Raw genomic sequence first — 21,647 nt, forward strand, 5'->3', positions numbered from 1 at the left:
AAAAGGACGTGCTGCACGACTGTGTTGCTTTTTTAGAATGCTTTGCAGCAATACGCACCGCTCTTGGAGGACCGGACCCAAAGGGACGCCAGGCAAGGGAGAAACCCAGCTCGACCGTCTGCCGCTGCGTGGACTCGCTCTGGACCGGGAGACACTCGTTCGCTCGAAGTGGCTGTAGACAGCAGGAGGAACCCTCATGAAGCTCGATCAGAAAAGTCTCTGAAGCGAAAAGGATAGCATCTGCAGGCGCCAGGTGTGCTTATTTGCTCAGTTAATTGCCTATGCAGCACACCTGCGCAGGCTTGCGCTGCCAATTCATTCTTAATTGGCCCGTTCAATACTCTTTCAAACAAGTAGCTTCTGAACCGAATCTCCCTTACGTGGATTTAACATCAATCCACTTATAGTGCTGAAGTTCCCCCCGAAGGGGAAATGAGCATTAGCAGAATCATAACTGCAAGATCTCTATCAAGCCTTTTACACAATTCATGCTTTACAAAGAGAAAAGACCTCCACAGATAAAACTATCAAAACAATAATTTACTACTCATTTGCACAGACAGAATGAACAATGATGGAAAATAGAGTTGAGCAAAGGAAAACAAGAACAAAGATCAGTTGTAAAATAAACATTACTGGAACAAGAACACATTGTAAAGCCGGCTCACACTGTGCATTTCTTAAATAATAATGAAGTTTTCCTTGGATCTCGCTTTGCAGGGCTTGAGCCCTTGAAGCTTTTCTTCTTCAAATGAAAAAGCCTTTTTCTGGGGACAAAAACTATTATTTTTTATTCTTTTAAAAATAAAATATCTCTATATTTGTGTGCATGCTTTGTTTGCAGATAGTTGTTCCTGTGGGGAAAAATAAAAATAACTAAATAAATTGAAAGGTCAGGAAACATTGAGACAGCAAATGATCAGCAGTAATTCAAAAACCTGTAATAGACACACTGTAATTCTGGATAATTATTTTTGAAACATCCTGCATTATTCTGAGTAATCAACTTTGCTTACATCAATACAATATAAGATTCAAGTCAAATCACCGACCCCTGCTCATTCAACATACCATACAGGTGTCACGTCATTTAAATGATTAAACAAACGACCTCATCAGTGCTATTGTTATTTTTTTAGTATTGGAAAGCACATGACATAATCATAATTTACTTTAATAAAAAAAACTAATTGTTCCTCTCTCTTGTAAAGGTGCAGCTTCAGAGACCTGTATATCCCCTCCTGTTGATTACACAAACACCAGCCGTGAACTAAAGGAGAAGTTAAAGGAGGACTATAAGCAGATATTGATTGGTAATTCACAGATAGGTCGTAAGAAGCACCTGGATGATATTTACACTGATCTATATGTGGTGGAGAACGAGACTGGAGGAAGAGAAAATGACCATGAGGTTATACAGATAGAGTCAAAACACAACCAACAGACAGCCAAGGATAAACCACTCAAGTGTAATGACATATTTAAGGTTCAGCCTGACACAGGTCAACAAAACAGAAGAGTCCTGACACTGGGGATCGCAGGAGTGGGAAAGACTGTCTCTGTCAATAAATTCATCCTTGACTGGGCTGAAGAAAAAGACAATCAGGAAATAGTCTTCATATTTCCACTGCCGTTCCGTAGACTGAATCTGATTAAAAAAGAAAAGTACAGTCTCATAGGTCTGCTAAACAAGTACTTCTTTAGCAGTGGAGGACTGAGCTCTCTTCCTGAAAAAAAAGGTAAGGTCATGTTCATCTTTGATGGACTGGATGAATATCGCTTTGAATTGAACTTTAAAGAGAATGATGGATTTACAGATGTTGATAAGGAAATGACAGTGAGTGAGATAATAACACATCTCTTAAAGAAAGAGCTGCTTCGCTCTTCCCTCATCTGGATCACATCTAGACCAGCAGCAGCCAGTCTGATACCCCAAGACTACATTGATCAGGTGACTGAGGTGCGAGGATTCAGTGATGAGCAGAAGGAGCAGTACTTCATGAAAAACAGCAGTCCTGAGGTTGCTGGAAACATCATAGGAAACATCAAGAAATCCAGGAGTCTGTACATTATGTGCCACATCCCTGTCTTCTGCTGGATCTCTCTCACTGTTCTTCAGCCTCTGCTGGGTCAAGAAAGCAATGAAAAAACACCCACAACTCTCACAGGGATGTACACCAGCTACTTACTGTCTCAAAAGCAACAGATGAAAGAAAAATACAGCAACGATTCTGAACCTGAAGCCAAGGCCTGGTCTTTTGCAGACATTGTCCTGAAGCTTGGGAAACTGGCCTTTAAACAGCTGGAGGAAGGACAACTGATCTTCTACAAAACAGATCTGGAGAAGTGTGGCCTAGATGTCAAGGAAGGGTCTGTGCTCTCTGGATTATGTACTCGAATGTTTCAGGAGGAAAACCCAATTTCAGGGGAACAGGTGTACAGTTTTGTTCATCTCAGCGTTCAGGAGTTCATTGCTGCTCTCTATGTGTTTTTCACTTACAAAGACAAGAAAGCAAATCCATTTCTTGATTCCTGGAAAAAGAAACTGACATGGAAACTCTCTACAAAGACCCTGTTTAATCTTCACAAGGATGCAGTCAAGAAGACTTTACAAAGCAAGAATGGACACCTGGACCTTTTCCTCCGGTTCCTGCTGGGTCTCTCTCTGGAGTCTAATCAGAGTGACCTGAAGAAGTTCCTGCCAGGACTGAAGCTCAAAACTGAGAACATCAAAGACACGACAGACTATATCAAAAAGAAAATAAAGAAAGAGAAATCAGCAGAGAGGACCATCAACCTCTTCTACTGTCTGAATGAACTGAAAGATGACTTTGTGGAGGACCTCCAGAAGAGTCTGCGCTCTGGAAATCTCACATCACAGGATCTGTCCTCTGCTCAGTGGTCAGGTCTGGTGTTTGTGCTCCTGATGTCAGGAGAGACTCAAGAGAAGTTTGAACTGCAGAAGTACAGAAGATCTGATGAAGCACTGATGAGACTGATGCCAGTGGTCAAAAACACCACAAGAGCACTGTAAGAGTTTTCTGTATACACTTATGGCCATTTCACACATCGATTTGCAACACATCTGCAGCCCATGAGTCATTTGTGTGCAGTGCAGAAACAGCACAGACTATTTGTGTTTTCACATCAAACATGTATTAGTGATCTCCTGCTGTACACAATATCTGTTCTGCTTATGTTTACTCCACTTTCAGACATTCTTTTCAATACTTTGACTCTCTTTTTACACAATACAATAATATAATCTCATTTCAAAACTGATAACTCTAATCTGTTAACATGAGTTTGGAAAACGGAGAAAGTTTTTAATAATGATAACTAATAATTAATTATCACACAAAACTGTCAATTGTTAGGTAAAGAATACTTTTATGTTTATTTTAAAGCCTTGTATTCTCCCTTAAATTCAGTATTTACAGAGTCCATATAGTGATTTTACCTTTGCTCAAACTAAAAGACAACATTCAAGTGTTTTTGTCTCTGCTCTGGATTAATAGATAAATGCAAAATCATTATTTCTGTTTTCCCCTCACAGGCTTCAGAGCTGTAATCTCACTGTTAAGTGCTGTGAGAGTTTGTCTTCAGCTCTACAATCCTCAAACTGTGTGCTGAAAGAGCTGGACCTGAGTAACAATGACCTGCAGGATTCAGGAGTGAAGAAGCTCTCTGATGGACTGAAGACTGTGAACTGTAAACTGGACACACTGAGGTCTGAATTAAAACACCTGACTGACTGACTGACTGATTGATTGATTGATTGATTGATTGTGTAAGAATTGAAATATTGCAAATATTCTGATATCTTTGACAATTCAAAACATGAGCTGAAAACAGAGACTGGTGACTTCACAACCCACCAGGGAGGAATGTGGGAAAAACCAGTTCCTGCTGCATTTGCATCTGAGTCTGCTTCATCCCCCCAACTCACACATATGGTCATTTCAATGTTTGAATGTTCTAGAATTAACCAAACTGACTTTAACTATCATGTTTGATATCATTTGAAATGTCTCAGTGCGATTGGTACAATGGTCTCATTCTCTCAGAAATAGACATAATCAGAACAATAAATATATAACTTCAGGCATCTTTTGATCCACTGTGAGGGGTGTGACACTAAGTGTGAATGCCTTTTGTTATACATTCACACCCCCTTCCTTGAGGGAATTCTTGGATTATTTAAGGTAAGGACTAAGAAAAGCTCAGGGCGATTCTGCCTAACCAGATCAGCCCATAACATGGGGTCTGCCCCATGTTATGTATATTTCAAAGTCAGGAATGCATCTTTTTCATCTTGGATTTATCTTTGATAATTTGATGTTTTGTATTGATCATTTATGAATTGACTGATTGAATTGGCATAATACATTTACCTGACTAATAAATTGTTATGTTTTGAACTATTCAAACCTCGTGTTATTATCACTGATAAATGTTGTTGTCCATAGCACTACAAGCCACTGTACAGGTTAGTAACGGACTAAAACATGTTAGACGGAGCAGCGTGGCACGCTAAACAATGTTGTTAGAGATCCGACTAGCAAATTGGCATTATTTCATGTATACTTGGACTGTAAAAGGCCAACTATTTAGAACAACAAAATATTGTTGAAACTACTTTAAATGTGGATATTTAGGCCTTCATCTACAATAGTATAATCCTGCGCGATTATTATTAAAATACTTTGTCTTGATTAAGTAGATAACAGATCCATGGGGACCACATAAAAATCTCCTAAATTGAGTAAGTAGTGTTCTGCCTTTTTAGGAGAGTGGTTAATCGCCTCTGTTTAATGACCAAGACTGACAAGCTTGTATTAAGAGATTGTATACCCGGCCGGTGCAAGACTCGAGATGCTATCGGAATCTGAGTAAATGAGAATAAGGTATAATAACAAATCAAAAGAATATTCAATCATAATCTAAAATAATGTGAAAGGAAACAAAATAATCTTATCAATGTTTTATAATTGGAGTCAGATAAAACGAGGATAAACATATTAATATTCTAAACCATCTCATACTAAAATTGGAGTCAGATATGAGTTAAGTTTAATATAAATCAACATTGTGCACTGGAAAGACCGAACATGCAGTGAACCTTCATCCACTATTGGATACCGTCATTGGACCAACTGGCTGGACCCTACAATTGATTGATTAGTTATTATTTACATAAAGTGAGTTACAAAAAATACAATCTAAATTTGATTTGTTTTCTTATTTCTCAGATTTGTTATGTGTAAACTCACTGCTGATTCCTGTGAGAGTTTGTCTTTAGTTCTACAATCCTCAAACTGTGTGCTGAGAGAGCTGGACCTGAGTAACAATGACCTGCAGGATTCAGGAGTGAAGAAGCTCTCTGATGGACTGAAGAGTCGACACTGTAAACTGGACACACTGAGGTAAATGACTCTCCACTCTACAATAACTACAAAAATATTTCATAATAGCCCACATTATTTCATATTAGATATACAGGCTTGAACATGTTAACCCTGGGTGATACTAAACCCCGGATGACAGGAATGATGGTTTATCAGTAATTCTGTTTCACACTGCTCATACTATACCTGTAGTTAACAAATAACCACCCAGAGTATTAATTATCAGATGATTTATTAACTGTACATCCTGCATAAATAAAAGAGCTCCAGAATAAATGTAGGAGCTCCAGAATAAATGCAGGAGCACCAGAATAAATGTAGGAGCACCAGAATAAATGCAGGAGCTCCAGAATAAATGCAGGAGCTCCAGAATAAATGCAGGAGCGCCAGAATAAATGCAGGAGTGCCAGAAAAAATGCAGGAGCGCCAGAATAAATGCAGGAGCGCCAGAATAAATGTAGGAGCGTCAGAATAAATGTAGGAGCGCCAGAATAAATGCAGGAGCGCCAGAATAAATGCAGGAGCTCTATAATAAATGTAGGAGCGCCAGAATAAATGTAGGAGCGCCAGAATAAATGCAGGAGCGCCAGAATAAATGCAGGAGCGCCAGAATAAATGCAGGAGCGCCAGAATAAATGTAGGAGCGTCAGAATAAATGCAGAAGCGCCAGAATAAATGTAGGAGCGTCAGAATAAATGCAGGAGCGCCAGAATAAATGCAGGAGCGCCAGAATAAATGTAGGAGCGTCAGAATAAATGCAGAAGCGCCAGAATAAATGTAGGAGCGTCAGAATAAATGCAGGAGCGCCAGAATAAATGCAGGAGCGCCAGAATAAATGCAGGAGCGCCCGAATAAATGTAGGAGCGTCAGAATAAATGCAGGAGTGCCAGAATAAATGCAGAAGCTCTATAATAAATGCAGGAGCGCCAGAATAAATGTAGGAGCGCCAGAATAAATGCAGGAGCGCCAGAATAAATGCAGGAGCGCCAGAATAAATGTAGGAGCGTCAGAATAAATGCAGGAGCGCCAGAATAAATGCAGGAGCGCCAGAATAAATGCAGGAGCGTCAGAATAAATGCAGGAGCGCCAGAATAAATGTAGGAGCGTCAGAATAAATGCAGGAGCGCCAGAATAAATGCAGGAGCGCCAGAATAAATGCAGGAGCTCTATAATAAATGTAGGAGCGCCAGAATAAATGCAGGAGCGCCAGAATAAATGCAGGAGCGCCAGAATAAATGTAGGAGCGTCAGAATAAATGTAGGAGCCCCAGAATAAATGCAGGAGCGCCAGAATAAATGTAGGAGCGTCAGAATAAATGCAGGAGCGCCAGAATAAATGCAGGAGCTCTATAATAAATGCAGGAGCGCCAGAATAAATGTAGGAGCGCCAGAATAAATGCAGGAGCGCCAGAATAAATGCAGGAGCGCCAGAATAAATGCAGGAGCGCCAGAATAAATGTAGGAGCGCCAGAATAAATGCAGGAGCGTCAGAATAAATGTAGGAGCGCCAGAATAAATGCAGGAGCGCCAGAATAAATGCAGGAGCGCCAGAATAAATGCAGGAGCGCCAGAATAAATGCAGAAGCGCCAGAATAAATGCAGGAGCTCCAGAATAAATGCAGGAGCGCCAGAATAAATGCAGGAGCGCCAGAATAAATGCAGGAGCGCCAGAATAAATGCAGGAGCGCCAGAATAAATGCAGGAGCGTCAGAATAAATGCAGGAGCGCCAGAATAAATGCAGGAGCTCTATAATAAATGTAGGAGCGCCAGAATAAATGTAGGAGCGCCAGAATAAATGCAGGAGCGCCAGAATAAATGCAGGAGCACCAGAATAAATGCAGAAGCGCCAGAATAAATGCAGGAGCTCCAGAATAAATGCAGGAGCGCCAGAATAAATGCAGGAGCGCCAGAATAAATGCAGAAGCGCCAGAATAAATGCAGGAGTGCCAGAATAAATGCAGGAGCACCAGAATAAATGCAGGAGCTCTATAATAAATGTAGGAGCGCCAGAATAAATGCAGAAGCGCCAGAATAAATGCAGGAGCGCCCGAATAAATGTAGGAGCGTCAGAATAAATGCAGGAGCGCCAGAATAAATGCAGGAGCTCTATAAAAAATGTAGGAGCACCAGAATAAATGCAGGAGCGCCAGAATAAATGCAGGAGCTCTATAATAAATGTAGGAGCGCCAGAATAAATGCAGAAGCGCCAGAATAAATGCAGGAGTGCCAGAATAAATGCAGGAGCTCTATAATAAATGTAGGAGCGCCAGGATAAATGCAGGAGCGCCAGAATAAATGCAGGAGCGCCAGAATAAATGTAGGAGCGCCAGAATAAATGCAGGAGCGCCAGAATAAATGCAGGAGCGCCAGAATAAATGTAGGAGCGTCAGAATAAATGCAGGAGCGCCAGAATAAATGTAGGAGCGCCAGAATTAATGCAGGAGCGCCAGAATAAATGCAGGAGCTCTATAATAAATGTAGGAGCGCCAGAATAAATGCAGAAGCGCCAGAATAAATGCAGGAGCTCCAGAATAAATGCAGGAGCGCCAGAATAAATGCAGGAGTGCCAGAATAAATGCAGGAGCACCAGAATAAATGCAGGAGCTCTATAATAAATGTAGGAGCCCCAGAATAAATGCAGGAGCGCCAGAATAAATGCAGGAGCGCCAGAATAAATGCAGGAGCGTCAGAATAAATGTAGGAGCGTCAGAATAAATGTAGGAGCGCCAGAATAAATGCAGGAGCGCCAGAATAAATGCAGGAGCTCTATAATAAATGTAGGAGCGCCAGAATAATTGCAGAAGCGCCAGAATAAATGCAGGAGCGCCAGAATAAATGCAGGAGCTCTATAATAAATGCAGGAGCGCCAGAATAAATGCAGGAGCTCTATAATAAATGTAGGAGCGCCAGAATAAATGCAGGAGCGCCAGAATAAATGCAGGAGCGCCAGAATAAATGCAGGAGCTCCAGAATAAATGCAGGAGCGCCAGAATAAATGCAGGAGCGCCAGAATAAATGCAGGAGCGCCAGAATAAATGCAGGAGCGCCAGAATAAATGTAGGAGCGCCAGAATAAATGTAGGAGCTTCAGAATAAATGCAGGAGCTCCAGAATAAATGCAGGAGCGCCAGAATAAATGCAGGAGCACCAGAATAAATGCAGGAGCGCCAGAATAAATGCAGGAGCGCCAGAATAAATGCAGGAGCGCCAGAATAAATGCAGAAGCGCCAGAATAAATGCAGAAGCGCCAGAATAAATGCAGGAGCGCCAGAATAAATGTAGGAGCGTCAGAATAAATGCAGGAGCGCCAGAATAAATGCAGGAGCGCCAGAATAAATGCAGAAGCGCCAGAATAAATGCAGAAGCGCCAGAATAAATGCAGGAGCGCCAGAATAAATGTAGGAGCGTCAGAATAAATGTAGGAGCGTCAGAATAAATGCAGGAGCTCCAGAATAAATGCAGGAGCGCCAGAATAAATGTACAGTAGGTGAGAGTTCAAAGTGACTATTACCGCCGCGTCATATACCGCCGCCGTTTGAAATAGGAGCCGCTTTGTTTTTAGTGTATGACCGCAGTTTGTGAATGAGCCACCAGGGGTCGCAAAGGGACGGGATGCGAACCGACAGAAATAGCCCTCACAGCAGCCTTAAATATGCTATTGTGCTTGTAAATGAGATTAAACAATAAGTCAAAGCCTTATAATTCCTTTATTAATCATTTAAAATTTGTTAACACGATTTATTGTTATTCTAAACTTTTTAAGTGCAAAGAGGATTCTTTTTGAAAAATAGAATTGAAGAAGTTAAAGACAACTAATATGAAAGCACAAACATTCAGTACAAATATTCTAAGTATGCCTAAATAAAAAAATTAAAGCAGTCTTTTAGCCTAAATGTAAAGAGATTTTCAGTGTTTGCTATTTTGGTAGGACTAACACAAGACCTTTTCATTTATGTTTTAATTTACCTTTTTATTTACATTTTCGTTGTTGATTATATTTTACTATTTAATTTTATGTCACAATTATTGTACATAATAATAAACGAATAATGAAAAATAATAAAAAATAGGCCTTATGTATTTAAGGACATGTGGTGAAACACTAAGAAACGGTCAGGCGCATGGTCTAAAGAGCTTAAGTTGAATACTGCTTCATAAAATAATTTTGCCGCAGGATATATCTCGCAGGTTTATTTTTTAATAATTTTCAGTTATTTTTTTTTGTTTCAAAACAACAATGTTCTCTTTAAAGTTCTCTTTAAAGTATAACTGTTGTTTTGTTTTTTTTACTTAATGGCCCAGTATGTTTTGTATTTTAATTTCAATTTCAGTCACCTTGCATATGCATTTGAAATATAATGCGCGCATAACCGCGGAAAGAAAAATAAACTGTCAAAGGTTAGAGCTAATTCATCAAAATTAGCTATATTAAAATACAGCATGTAAGTTAATACAGGCAGAGTGTGAACAAACTCGAGGCTTAGATATGCGCTTGCCTTTTAATGCATTTAAAAAGATTTGCGGCCTTTTTATAGGCTACATGCGATTATGGTGTATAATGTTTCTTTTATTATTTTTATTTTGTATGGTAAAGAACAATGCACTGTATGTTATTAATATAAACTTAGGTTAAAATTTACTATTGATAAACGGGACCTACCTCAATCAGATCACTTAAAGTATAATAAAATAATGTTAACGTCAATGTTCTTCTTTAAAGTAAAATTGTTGTTTTGTTTTTTTACTTAATGGATCAGTATGTTTTGTATTTTAATTTTAATTTCAGTCACCTTACATATGCATATGAAATATAGGCTAATGCGCGCATAACCGCGAAAAAAGAAGAAAAAGCTGTCAAAGGTTTGGCCAGTGTGTTTTTTGTCTAATAAATGATATATATATTTTTTTTTACTTTAAAACTTTAAAACAGATTGCTATTTTTCTAATGACATATGATTTAATAAATGTGTATTTTAAAAATTTCTCTTGTTTGAATTTTTTAACTGCACTTTTAAGGAAATATTTTAGTAGCCTACATCAAAAAGTGTGGTTATAATGACATCTGACTGGCTAATCCAGCAAAAAAGTCACTAAAATGTAGTATTTAAATCTCATAGTTAAATGGAAACTGAGGCGTATAACTGCAAAAAGGTCCACTTGAGAAAAAAAGAACCATCCCTTTCACCAGGCTGGCAACGGGCCTCATGTGTGCGCATGAGTCGATATGTTGCCTTTTTATAGTCTACATGCTACTATTATGTATAATAATGTTGTTATTGTTGTTTTGTCTGGTAACCTTAGGCTAAAACTTATAATTCATAAACGTGTTAGAAATAAAGCATGAAAAACATGTTAAAAACTATTTCTTTTGCGTATAATCGGGAAAAAAGTCATACAGTTGGTTAAGAGGATATATTTATTCTGAGGAAAAAAAGCAAATAGAAATACAAAAATAACTGAATGTTTTCTTTTAAGTTGTCTCTAATACTGAAGACGTCGGTGGGCGCTAACAGAGGTTCGTGTGGACCGTAGAAATTCCTTCACTCTGTCCTTTATGCGTTTGCTGTAAGCGCTGGTCAGGTATATATATATATATATTAATAAACTTCACAGCCACAAATATAAATAACACAACTTGTACTAAAACTGGGCGAGGATTTGAAAGAATATCCTTCAATATTAGAATATGCTTGAATATCAGAATATGCTTGTTATATAATTTAAAATGTTTTTCCTCTTGTCCTATTTCTGCATACAAATTTTTTCACTCGCCACTCTGCCAGGAACTTCGCCGCTGGAGAGCACCGTCAACGATCTCAATCTTATGGCTCATTCTTCAAGAATATAGAATTAAAATAATGGCGCGTTAGGTTTATTGTGCATCCCGCGGGTGCAACCAACAAGGGTTGTGCATTTTAGTTTAACTTTTTGAGCGTTATAAGCAGTTCGGTGTTAGTTTTTATATAAATATATCAAGCCGAAACTAAACAGCGCATTCTCTCTGCCTCCTCGTTCATAACCAGCTGGACACACGCTGCTGAAGCAAGCAGGAGAGATAGCCTACTCCGTCATTCATAATCTTAGCTGATGTATCCGAGTCGATAGAATATATTAAAGAGGAATGTTCTTTTAACAGTCCCGATACATTTAATCTTTTTATTTTATTTTATTTTACTTTTTTTCCTGTCATTTCTCTTCATCAAATTATTTTTTAAGCTGCTTGATTATGTTAAAACAGAAAGCAGAGCCCGTCAATTGAGAGCGATGCATGTCATGTGTTGCATAATTGCCTTTTTTCCTGTGCGTGCGATCCTTTTTTGCTCGGGCTCTCACACACAACCTTTATGTCTGCTGTGTCTTTAATATGGTGTGTAGATTATTATGCGTTATTGAAACATCAAGGGGGACGCAGCAAAGTAACTTATAAATTAAAATTGTATTATTTTATGCAACAGCCTTACATTTAAAACGGAAACATAAGGGCGATTATAAGCAAAAAGACCTCAAGGCTAGATGTTTTCTTTCCCTTTATTATTTATTTGTTTATTTTGGCGCATGTGTGCGATAGGAAAGCTAGTGTAATTAGGCAAGCCATCTTTCCCAGACTCGGGGCAAATTCCGCCTTTCCTTTCACTCCGTTCCGAAGCCCCAGCTGGCCCTCCTGCCATCCACTGCGTATGCTGGATAAGTTGACGGTTCATTCCGCTGTGGCGATCACAGACTAATAAAGGGACTAAACCGAAAAGAAAATGAACGAACGAATGAATGAATAAATTAATAATAATAAAATAAAAATAAGGTAATAATCTTTAAACACAAATGCCGCGTAAGCGGCCTTTTTACTTTTAGAGATGGTACATTTGAATTGCCTCTTCCCACTTCCCCCACCTCAAAATTGAAAGTTGCAAAGAGAACTATAGCTCATTTACACCTTGATGTAGCCTCAATAGCAAAAAGCATAGCCCATTTACATCTCAACACAGAGCAAGTTTAGCGGAAGAATGTCAAATCAGAATCATGCAGATGAAGCACACCAGCTACTACTTTCATGAAACTATTAAATGTGTATTGTCATAACTTTGCTTATTTGCAGCAGCTTTTTTTCGCGCAACAGAATTGCGGCGTTGGGAAGCCGTCAATGAATAAAAACAGGGTCAATAGTAAAATCGGCTTTTCATTGTATCCCTATTACCTTTATCAGTGCATTGAAGGCCTTTTATGGTGTCATCACGATAGAATAGCCTAAGTTATATTGAAATAATTTAAAGAACAAAGTTATAAAAACTCACATTACATAAACAATTAAAAATATGTTTAGGTTGTCTTTATTTAATTGCCCTCGTGATGATGGTGTGCTTTATCATTATGTGCGTTTTACTTATAACGTGATTCAAATGATGGATCTGCGACAGAGAAACTAGGGGTTTTGGGATACATGCATCACTATATCCTTTTTTTCCCCAAACTGTGCATAGTTCAGCCGCAAGTTACTGTAGCCTACGTCTTTTTTTGGGAAAGCGCCCCATGTCCGCTAGTCTTATCATGTCCGCCTCTTTCTCTGGGCAAAAAGGAGTTGATTTTTTAAATATTAAATATATAGAACAAATATTTTAGCACATCGAAAGTAATTAAATTACCTGTCTTTTGATTAAAACCTTTATGCAAAAAGATCAGAAAAAAAGGCAATATATGCGACATGACATCGCTCTCATGCCACGATTTGAGGATAAATTCGCTTTTAGGTGCTGCTTTGAATAAAATAAAACTATTAAAAAGCACATTAAAGACACTCATAAAATAAAACATTAATAAAGGAGAATCTTATGAAAAAACACCAATTGACGGGCTCTGCTTTCGGTTTTAAAAGAATCAAGCAGCTTCAAAAATATAATTTGCTGAAGAGAAATGACAGGGAAAAAAAGATTAAACATATCGGCACTGTAAAAAGAACATTCCTCTTTGATATATTCTTTTGACTCCGACACATCAGCTAAGATTATGAACGACGAAGTGTCTCTCCTGCTTCAGTAGCGTGTCCCGCTGGTTATAAACGAGGAGGCGGAGAGAATGCGCTGCTTAGTTTCGGCTCGATATATTTAATTAAAAACTAACACCGAGCTGCTTATAACGCTCAAAAAAGTTAAACTAAAATGTACAACTCTTGTTGGTTGCACCTGCTGGATGCACAATGAACCTAACGCGCCATTATTTTAATTCTATATTCGTGAAGAGTGAGCCAACCGCATATGCTAAGTCAGTCCTGTTGGTCGGGACTCTCTGCTTTATAACCTATTAGTTTATTACAATAATCACACTTAGCTTTGCCATCGTTCTTCACCACATATAGCCACTCAACACATCTTGCGCTCCATCTTTAATGTTTAGATTATTGAAGGTGCTATTGACGTTTTGAGAAAAAAATTGATAGTACTGAAACTAAATTATTAAAAATAAACTTGCGGGACTTCGTTTATGTCCTGCGGCAACATTATTTTTATTACACTTTAAGTGATCTGCTTGAGGTAGGTCACGTTTATCAATGGTAAGTTTTAGCCTAAGTTTACATCAATAACATAATGTGCATTGTCCTTTACCATACAAAAAAGTAAAAAAAAAACAAAACATTTATTTATATTTTAAATGCATTAAAAAGCAAGCGCATATCTTAGCCTTGAGTTTGTTCACACTCTGCCTGTATTAACATAAATGCTGTATTTTAATATAGCTAATTTTGATTAATTAGCTTTAACTGACAGCCTTTTCTTCTTTTTCCGCGGTTATGCGGCATTATATTTCACACGCATATGCAAGGTGACTGAATATGAAATTAAAATACAAAACTTACTGAGCCATTAAGTAAAAAAACAAAACAAAACAGTTATACTTTAAAGCAGAACATTGACGTTTTGAAACAAAAAAACGGAACTGAAACTAAATTATTAAAAATAAACCTGCCAGACTTAATTTATGTCCTATTTTCATTATTTATTTATTTTCATTATTCGTTTATTATTATGTACTGAAACATAAAATGAGATAGTAAAATATAATCAACAACGAAAATGTAAATAAAAACGTAAATTAAAAACATAAATGAAAATATCTTGTCTTAGTCCTATCAAAATAGCAAACTACATCTCTCTATATTAAGACTAAAAGACTGCTTTATTTATTTATTTATTTAAGACTACTTATTTGTACTGAATGTTTGTGCTTTCACTTTAGTTGTCTTTCATTTCTTCATTCTATTTTCCAAAACGAATCCTCTTTGCACTTAAAAAGTTTACAATAAACCAGGTAAACAAATTTTAAATGTAAGTTGAGGTGATCGCAAGTTCACAACTGTGAGGTGATGTGCTCTATCGGCAGGATAATCTATATTATTTTGCTGTTTTTCATATGCGCATGTTTAAGATTTGAGATAATAACATTGCCATGATAGTCAAAGAAATCAAAACATTATTTTCACCCCAACGCAATTTAATCGGGCACTGAAGGCTAATAACTTAATTCTTATATTTGCTTTTTGACTTCTCACCATGTATCTTTTCTACAGCATAGTATAGTGTAAGAGCATGTCTATTACCAGAAAAACTAAATTAAAATTATATTTTAATTGAACACATAACATCACACACAGTAAGCTACGCCTACAGAACAGTCTGTTTAGCATTGTGAAAAGGCAAAGCTGAATATCTGTGGTTAAAGTGCCACCCAGCGGTCAAATGCTGCTGGTGCATCAAGTACCGCCGTCACCGCGGCATGAATGGCGGCACAAGGAACACATTGAAGTAGTAACATCTGTATCAATTATATTAATAAATCAGTGATGATGACCTAATGTTAACATATTAATTACAAGAGGGATGTTTGTAAAAGTAAATCTTAAAGGGTAAACTATATTAAGAAGAGTGTTTGAACATCTCTAGTGTATATGGAGTGTGCAGAAACCTGTTAAATGATTAACATCGTGATTATGAACTGTGTTTGATTTTAGAAACTAGTATATAATGTATTTAGTGTTATCCATGAATGATAAAAAGAGAGGAATTGTGGTGGAAATTCTTTTATATACACTATGATGGTCTGTTCTTTTATTCTTCCATTGATGTACTGTTTAAGTTAGACCAAGTGTGACCACTTTAACATCTATGTATAACCAGACAAGATCTGGATAAGTACATGGTGATTTAACAAACTACATGTTCGGATAGGATGTAAGGCTGAAATGTTCAAAAATGAAGTGCTGATGTGACTGTGATTCATCCTGTATGTCACTGATGACCTTGTGGGTATTACAAACTCAATAAAAAGAGAACGCACTCTGTTTCCGCATCTCTCTCTGCATAAACTGTTGTTGATGTACGACTGTGTGACCTTCTTTGCAAAGAATAAAACTTTAAAAGACACTTTGGGTAAGAATTTGTCTTCTTGACCACTGAGAGAGCCTCCTTTTTGCCACTACACTTATCTACTTGTGTGTCTGGGTTTTTCATCTGAATGCTTATTTCCTCATGTCTCAAACAGGATGTGACGTGTTTTCCTGAGGTGAAAGAGTTTTCAGATCTGTTGTTCAGCTCAACAGTTCAGCGGAGGAACAGGAAGATCTGCAGGCATTATTTGAGGTGAGAGTTTGCTCTTTCTGTGCTTTATATCATCTATGAGTGTCATCTGATTATCCGTCGATCATCTCTTTGTGTTTCTGAGACTTTACTGCTGAGCTGAAGACATTCTGAGGATTTGATTTACACCTTTTAATGTCGAGTGTGTTTCTGGAAGAGGATCACAGAAAGCAGAAACCTTTTCATTCTGATACTGAAATCTGAGTTTATGAGTGTTTATTAAGCTCAGCACAGTGGACATTTCTTTAGTTATATTGTTTTAGTGTTTGGATATGCAGTGGAACACAGTCAAATAATTCGCCAAACAGATTCAGAGCATTGAACTTCTCAAATGTACAGGGAAACAGGCCTGGCACAGTTCGGATAGCATAGTGTGAGTGCGCCCTTACAAAAGCTACAGAATACAGAAAACTCGCACTGCAATATAACAGTATAACACTGCAATATAACCTCTGGCCCAAATACTGCATTTGACATCTGGCCCATGTCTTGCATACTGCCTTAAAGACGATGCCACCTCTGCCAACCCTGGCCAATGTTTGGCCCACATGCTGTAAGAAAGTGCCGGATAATTGCCTGCTCTACCAGCTTTATAACAAAAAATATGGACAATAATTCTTGCTACCCGTGTACATTCTCAAGCTGCTGCAATGATCTTCCAGTTCTTTTCCCATGTCTGCATTAAACAGCATAAACTGAGGTCTAGGTGGCCATGTGTGTCACAATAAAAAAAACAGCATGATTCAGTGGATTCTGAGCATGTACAACTGCGTTCCAAGAGCTTTTATCCTATATTAGTGTTTTTCACTGTATTATATAAACACTGTATTATATCAGTGTTTTTCAGTGTTCACTTTTTTCCAACAATTCTACAACACTGACAGATAAATATGTACCTATAAGGTACGTTAAGTATCACTGTACCTTTAAATGTCCATGATAGGCCCTTATTTTGTACCGCATATGAATTATAAGATTTAAACTAGAGGTTCAGAAAGGTCCCTTTCAGGGTACTAGCAGAGTGATGGGTATTTGTACTCATATTATGTAGTATGTCAGGGTCTTTTAACAGTGGACATATGTGTGTGTTTCTCCACTGGTCTCACCTGTCATCTGAAGTCTTTTCCAAAACTGGTTTTATTAGTTTTCTAAAAGGGTTGTGGTTTAATCAGTTGAACATCTAAATAAAACAGGAAGTAGAGTTACAGAGCTTCTGCTCAAGACAGAATATAAGTAGACGAACAAGAAACATCTACATTGTTCCTGGTTAGTAAGAGCCACTTAAAGTAGTGACAATCAGTTTTCAATATTTAGCTTTCTGAAATGTGAAGTTTCCTCTAACAGGGTAATTTCATTATTCAAATAATAAATAAATGCTTAGGTCCATATGTTAATTGTGAAACTAATGCAGATGTTGTTGCTCTCATCCTGTAGCTGTGAGTGGGTGAAGCACCATGGCGAATGTTAAACAGCGGCTCAAGAACTCACTGGATGAACTGGAAGACGCTGAACTAAAAGAGTTTCAGTGGTGCTTAATAAATCACCATAGAGATGTTCCAAAAGCTGAAATGAAAAATGCAGACAGGTTGGATACTGTGGATAAGTTGGTGTCATGTTTTGGATCAGAAAAAGCCGTTCAGATCACAGTGGACGCCCTGAGAAAAATAAAGCAGAATCAATTAGCTGAAGATCTGGAGAATACACAGAAGCAAGGTATTGTTTAATTCCCTGTCAAACTTTACAAATGTGATCATTTCCAGCTCAAATCTTACATGTTAATACCCTGTCCTAGCAACGGATTTTGAGTCAGATGTATTTCACAGCTTCTGAGCAATGAATGTAAATACATTTAATATTATGTATATAGTTAATGTGTGTGAATATATCGTTTATCTTCGTTCATCTGAATTTGTTACTTTATATGTGCAATTGTTCTTTTTTGTAATGGGAAGCACAAGACATATCTATGTTAATAAACAAAGTAAAACAAGAATGAAGAAGCTTAGAATAAGCTGTAAAACAAACATTTCTGAAACAGGAACACACTGTAAAGCCAGCTCACACTGTCCGTAATGTCTGTAGTGTATGAGTGTGAATGAGTGTGTATGGATGTTTCCAAGAGAGGGGTTGCAGCTGAAAGGGCATCAGCTGCGTAAAACATATGCTGGATAAGTCGGCGGTTCATTCTGCTGTGGCAACCCCCGATTAATAAAGGGACTAAGCCGAAAAGAAAATTAATGAATAAATGAATACTACTCTCACTAAAGTTTATGTGAGAATTGGGTTTCTGTAGTGTTCCCTCAGCTTCTGTCATCAGGAGTCTGCATGGCTGTTAAAATATTTGAGCATTAGTAGAATCATAATTCAACTGCAAGATCTCTATCAAGCCTTTTACACAATTCATGCTTTACAAAGAGAAAAGACCTCCACAGATAAAACTATCAAAACAATCATTTACTAATTTGCACAGACAGAATGAACAATGATGGAAAATAGATTTGAGCAAAGGAAAACAAGAACAAAGATCAGTTGTAAAATAAACATTACCTGAACAAGAACACATTGTAAAGCCGGCTCACACTGTGCATTTCTTAAATAATAATGAAGTTGTCCTTGGATCTCGCTTTGGAGGGCTTGAGCCCCTGCAGTTTTTCTTCTTCAAATGAAAGAGCCTTTTTCTGGGGACAAAAACTATTATTTTTTATTCTTTTAAAAATAAAATATCTCTATATTTGTGTGCATGTTCTGTTTGCAGACAGTTGTTCCTGTGGGGAAAAATAAAAATAACTAAATAAATTGAAAGGTCAGGAAACATTGAGACAGCAAATGATCAGCAGTAATTCAAAAACCTGTAATAGACACACTTCAATTCTGGAGAATTGTTTTTGAAACATCCTGAATTATTCTGAGTAATCAACTTTATTCACATCAATACAATATAAGATTCAAGTCGAATCACCTACCCCTGCTCATTCAACTGTTGGGCGATTTGAATAAACAGTTTAAATAAAAGTCTGGTGTGTCAGATGAAGTGAAGACTCAGAGTCGAAGATGCAATTAAAAATGAAAAATTTACTGAAGATAGTTTGCAGTTCTATGGCAGAAGGGCTTCACACTCGGATGAGCTCGCAGGCCGATCTGACTTACAATCACAGCAATCGAACAATTATACTCTTTACACAAGTCCAGAAAAGGTGGGATCCAGGTAAACAGTTCTCATTGGTTACAACAGAAATAGACAATTCTAAATACATGCCTCAAAGAAACATAGTATCTACTTCCAGATATGGATGGCCTTAGTGTGTGCGTCAAAGAAAGCCTTGTATTTGTCTCCAGATATGGATGGCGACCTGATGCCTAGAGGTGAGGTCGCCCTAAGTTATTACGAGCTGATCTCCGACCTGTAGAAAGCTAAACCAGGAAAACAATAGACACAAAAGACCATCTGTGTTAAAGACTCAAGGATGTTTCTTGTACGTTCAGCTGTGTTATCAGGCTGGTTCAAGACTGTTTCCATCAACAGTCTGCTGCAATATCTTGGCTACACACAGTCTATCTCCACACGAAAAGGAATTACATTACTATTAATTATACATAAAAACAGATCAATCAAACAGCTATAAAATTATAGGCAATATATCAGGACAATGAAACAGGTGTCTTCTTCTCCTCTGTATTGACCCTACAGTTATAGGAACCGATAGAGGGAGAGGGAGAGAGGTCTCCATGACCTATGACCTGGTTTGTGTGTCTCCTGAAAACAAAGTTAAAATAGACAGGCAAAGAGAGAAACAAGGACACAGAACATTCTTGCAGTAAGCAGTTTTAACTTATTCATTAGTCAAATCAATTCAAGTTAAATACTCATTCAGATAATCAATAAAATATATATTCAAAGAGATGAGAAACAGGATATTAAATAGAAAGGATATACGTTGAATAAATGTTGATGGATTGGAAGGTAGAACTCCGACTCCTTCACACCCCCGTTTTTGGCCGAAAGTGAAGAATCCGCTTCCGGTCAACTAGTGAGGTCGCTAAAGAAAGTGGAAGTAATGACCGTGCTCCCTGGGTTAGGTTACACAGTCTCTTCACCCTTTCTTGGACATGCTGGAACCTAAAAATTCCAGTCCCCAAGCTAAGGGCTCTTCCACCTTCTACTCACACAAAAGGGGTTCGTCTTTGCATCCGTCAAGCCATCCGGCTCCGAAGACGGTTCGTCACGGTCAGTAGATGTTTCTCATCGTCTGTGGGGTTGAGTGTCCTGCAAGCAGAAGTGAAGATATACGCAAAACAACAGCGGACCAAAGCCCAGACTATTAGGAAGATGAATAAAATCCCTATAATCCCTCCAAAACCAAACAGGACATACTTCAAAATTTTCATGACTATGCTTCCTGATACAGCCACAAATTCTCCCCAGGCTTCTTCAACAAACTCTTCCACTGATTCAGTCACATCAGTGAAGACTGCTCCAACGGTAAATGCAAACATCACAGCTAAAGCTGAGGGTGCCTCAGGTTCAGACAGAAAAGGGGATCCAGTCGATCTAAGCCAAAGAGAATTCAAATATTCATAACCAGAAAAGGCATCAGGACTTTTAATCTGCTTTAGAAAAGCATTAATGTATTTTCCGCTAGCCAGATGAGCCTTAACATATGGGTAGTACTCCGTGGTATTGGTCATGTTTGCAACGCAGTATTCAATCTCAGCACAATTACTGTGTGGACAATTTCCTGCTGGGTGCCACTCGGGGCCAATGTGGTGAACTAACTGATGGAAAGCACAACTACCTGATCCCGGGGCATAATGTACATCCCTAAGCTCCTGAACCGATGGGACTGGTCGCAAGAACTGTCTGAATTGCTTCTCTCGGTCAAACCATTCCTCTCCTATTGCTACATCTGCTATCTGGGGCCACATATACACCTGATGGGGCTTAAACTCATTCCAGATAAGATCATCCACTGTCTCTGGGACTCGCAGCATAGCCTTCCTGTAAGCAACAACTTCCAAATAGAAATGAAACATATTTAAATGCATCCACATAGTCACATTGAAAGCCACAGATTCCTGACTACAGCATTTGGCCTCTAAATGGTCATGTAAATCTTCCAAGTTAATCACAGATTTGTTAGCCATCATTACTGCCAGATCATATTGTACCAAAACATCAGTAAGATGAGACCACACATAATCCTTTTTCACAAATGATGAATTACATACATCTAGAGGAATCTGCATATCAGTCAGACCTAAAAATTTGCTAATTGCTGTCTTACAAATTTCAGGTTTGTCTCTTGGAAATGTTTTGATGTACCACTGCTGAAATTCCTTACCCATACACCTCTCTACATGAATCGTCTCGCTCCAGGGGTCATCAAATCTAGTATACCTGGGCCATGCAAGAGAAAGAGCATCAACATTAGGCAATTCATCAGTACTTCCATTCAAGTCAAAATTGTCCTTGTCTGTTCTGTCTATATTACCATATTTGTCACAAACTGCACCATATGGTCTACCTAGTCCCATCGCACCACTTTTACCTTGATTGGTTTTTAACACATTCCATCGCCTGTCTGACACCACATCCGTATACCAAGGGGAGCTAGGATCAT

General features: G+C 38.1%; 2 protein-coding genes across 6 annotated transcripts in view; both read left to right on the top strand.

Annotated features, from left to right (window-relative positions):
* LOC103910528 (uncharacterized) overlaps positions 1-21,647 on the top strand; it is a 173,202-nt gene that overhangs the window by 59,613 nt on the left and 91,942 nt on the right. The gene's annotated exons all lie outside the window — the stretch shown is intronic.
* Positions 1-21,647, top strand: part of LOC108183680 (protein NLRC3-like) — a 61,523-nt gene that overhangs the window by 7,884 nt on the left and 31,992 nt on the right. For 2 of the 4 annotated variants that reach the window (XR_012402179.1, XM_017355549.4), the window contains exons 1-2: positions 15,991-16,032; positions 17,464-17,742. The exons of 1 other annotated variant lie outside the window; for it this stretch is intronic. Coding sequence is in view for 2 of the 3 variants with exons in the window: in XM_017355549.4 (XP_017211038.2) it covers positions 17,484-17,742 (259 nt within the window). In the remaining variant the exon portion in view is untranslated. Of the gene's footprint in view, positions 1-1,211; positions 1,740-1,817; positions 3,031-3,556; positions 4,431-15,990; positions 16,033-17,463; positions 17,743-21,647 lie in introns of those variants that run through there. One more of the 4 variants, XM_073947363.1, reaches the window with a different exon arrangement.

The sequence above is a fragment of the Danio rerio genome, chromosome 4 (assembly GCF_049306965.1).
Source record: "Danio rerio strain Tuebingen ecotype United States chromosome 4, GRCz12tu, whole genome shotgun sequence".
NCBI classification, from domain to species: domain Eukaryota; kingdom Metazoa; phylum Chordata; class Actinopteri; order Cypriniformes; family Danionidae; genus Danio; species Danio rerio.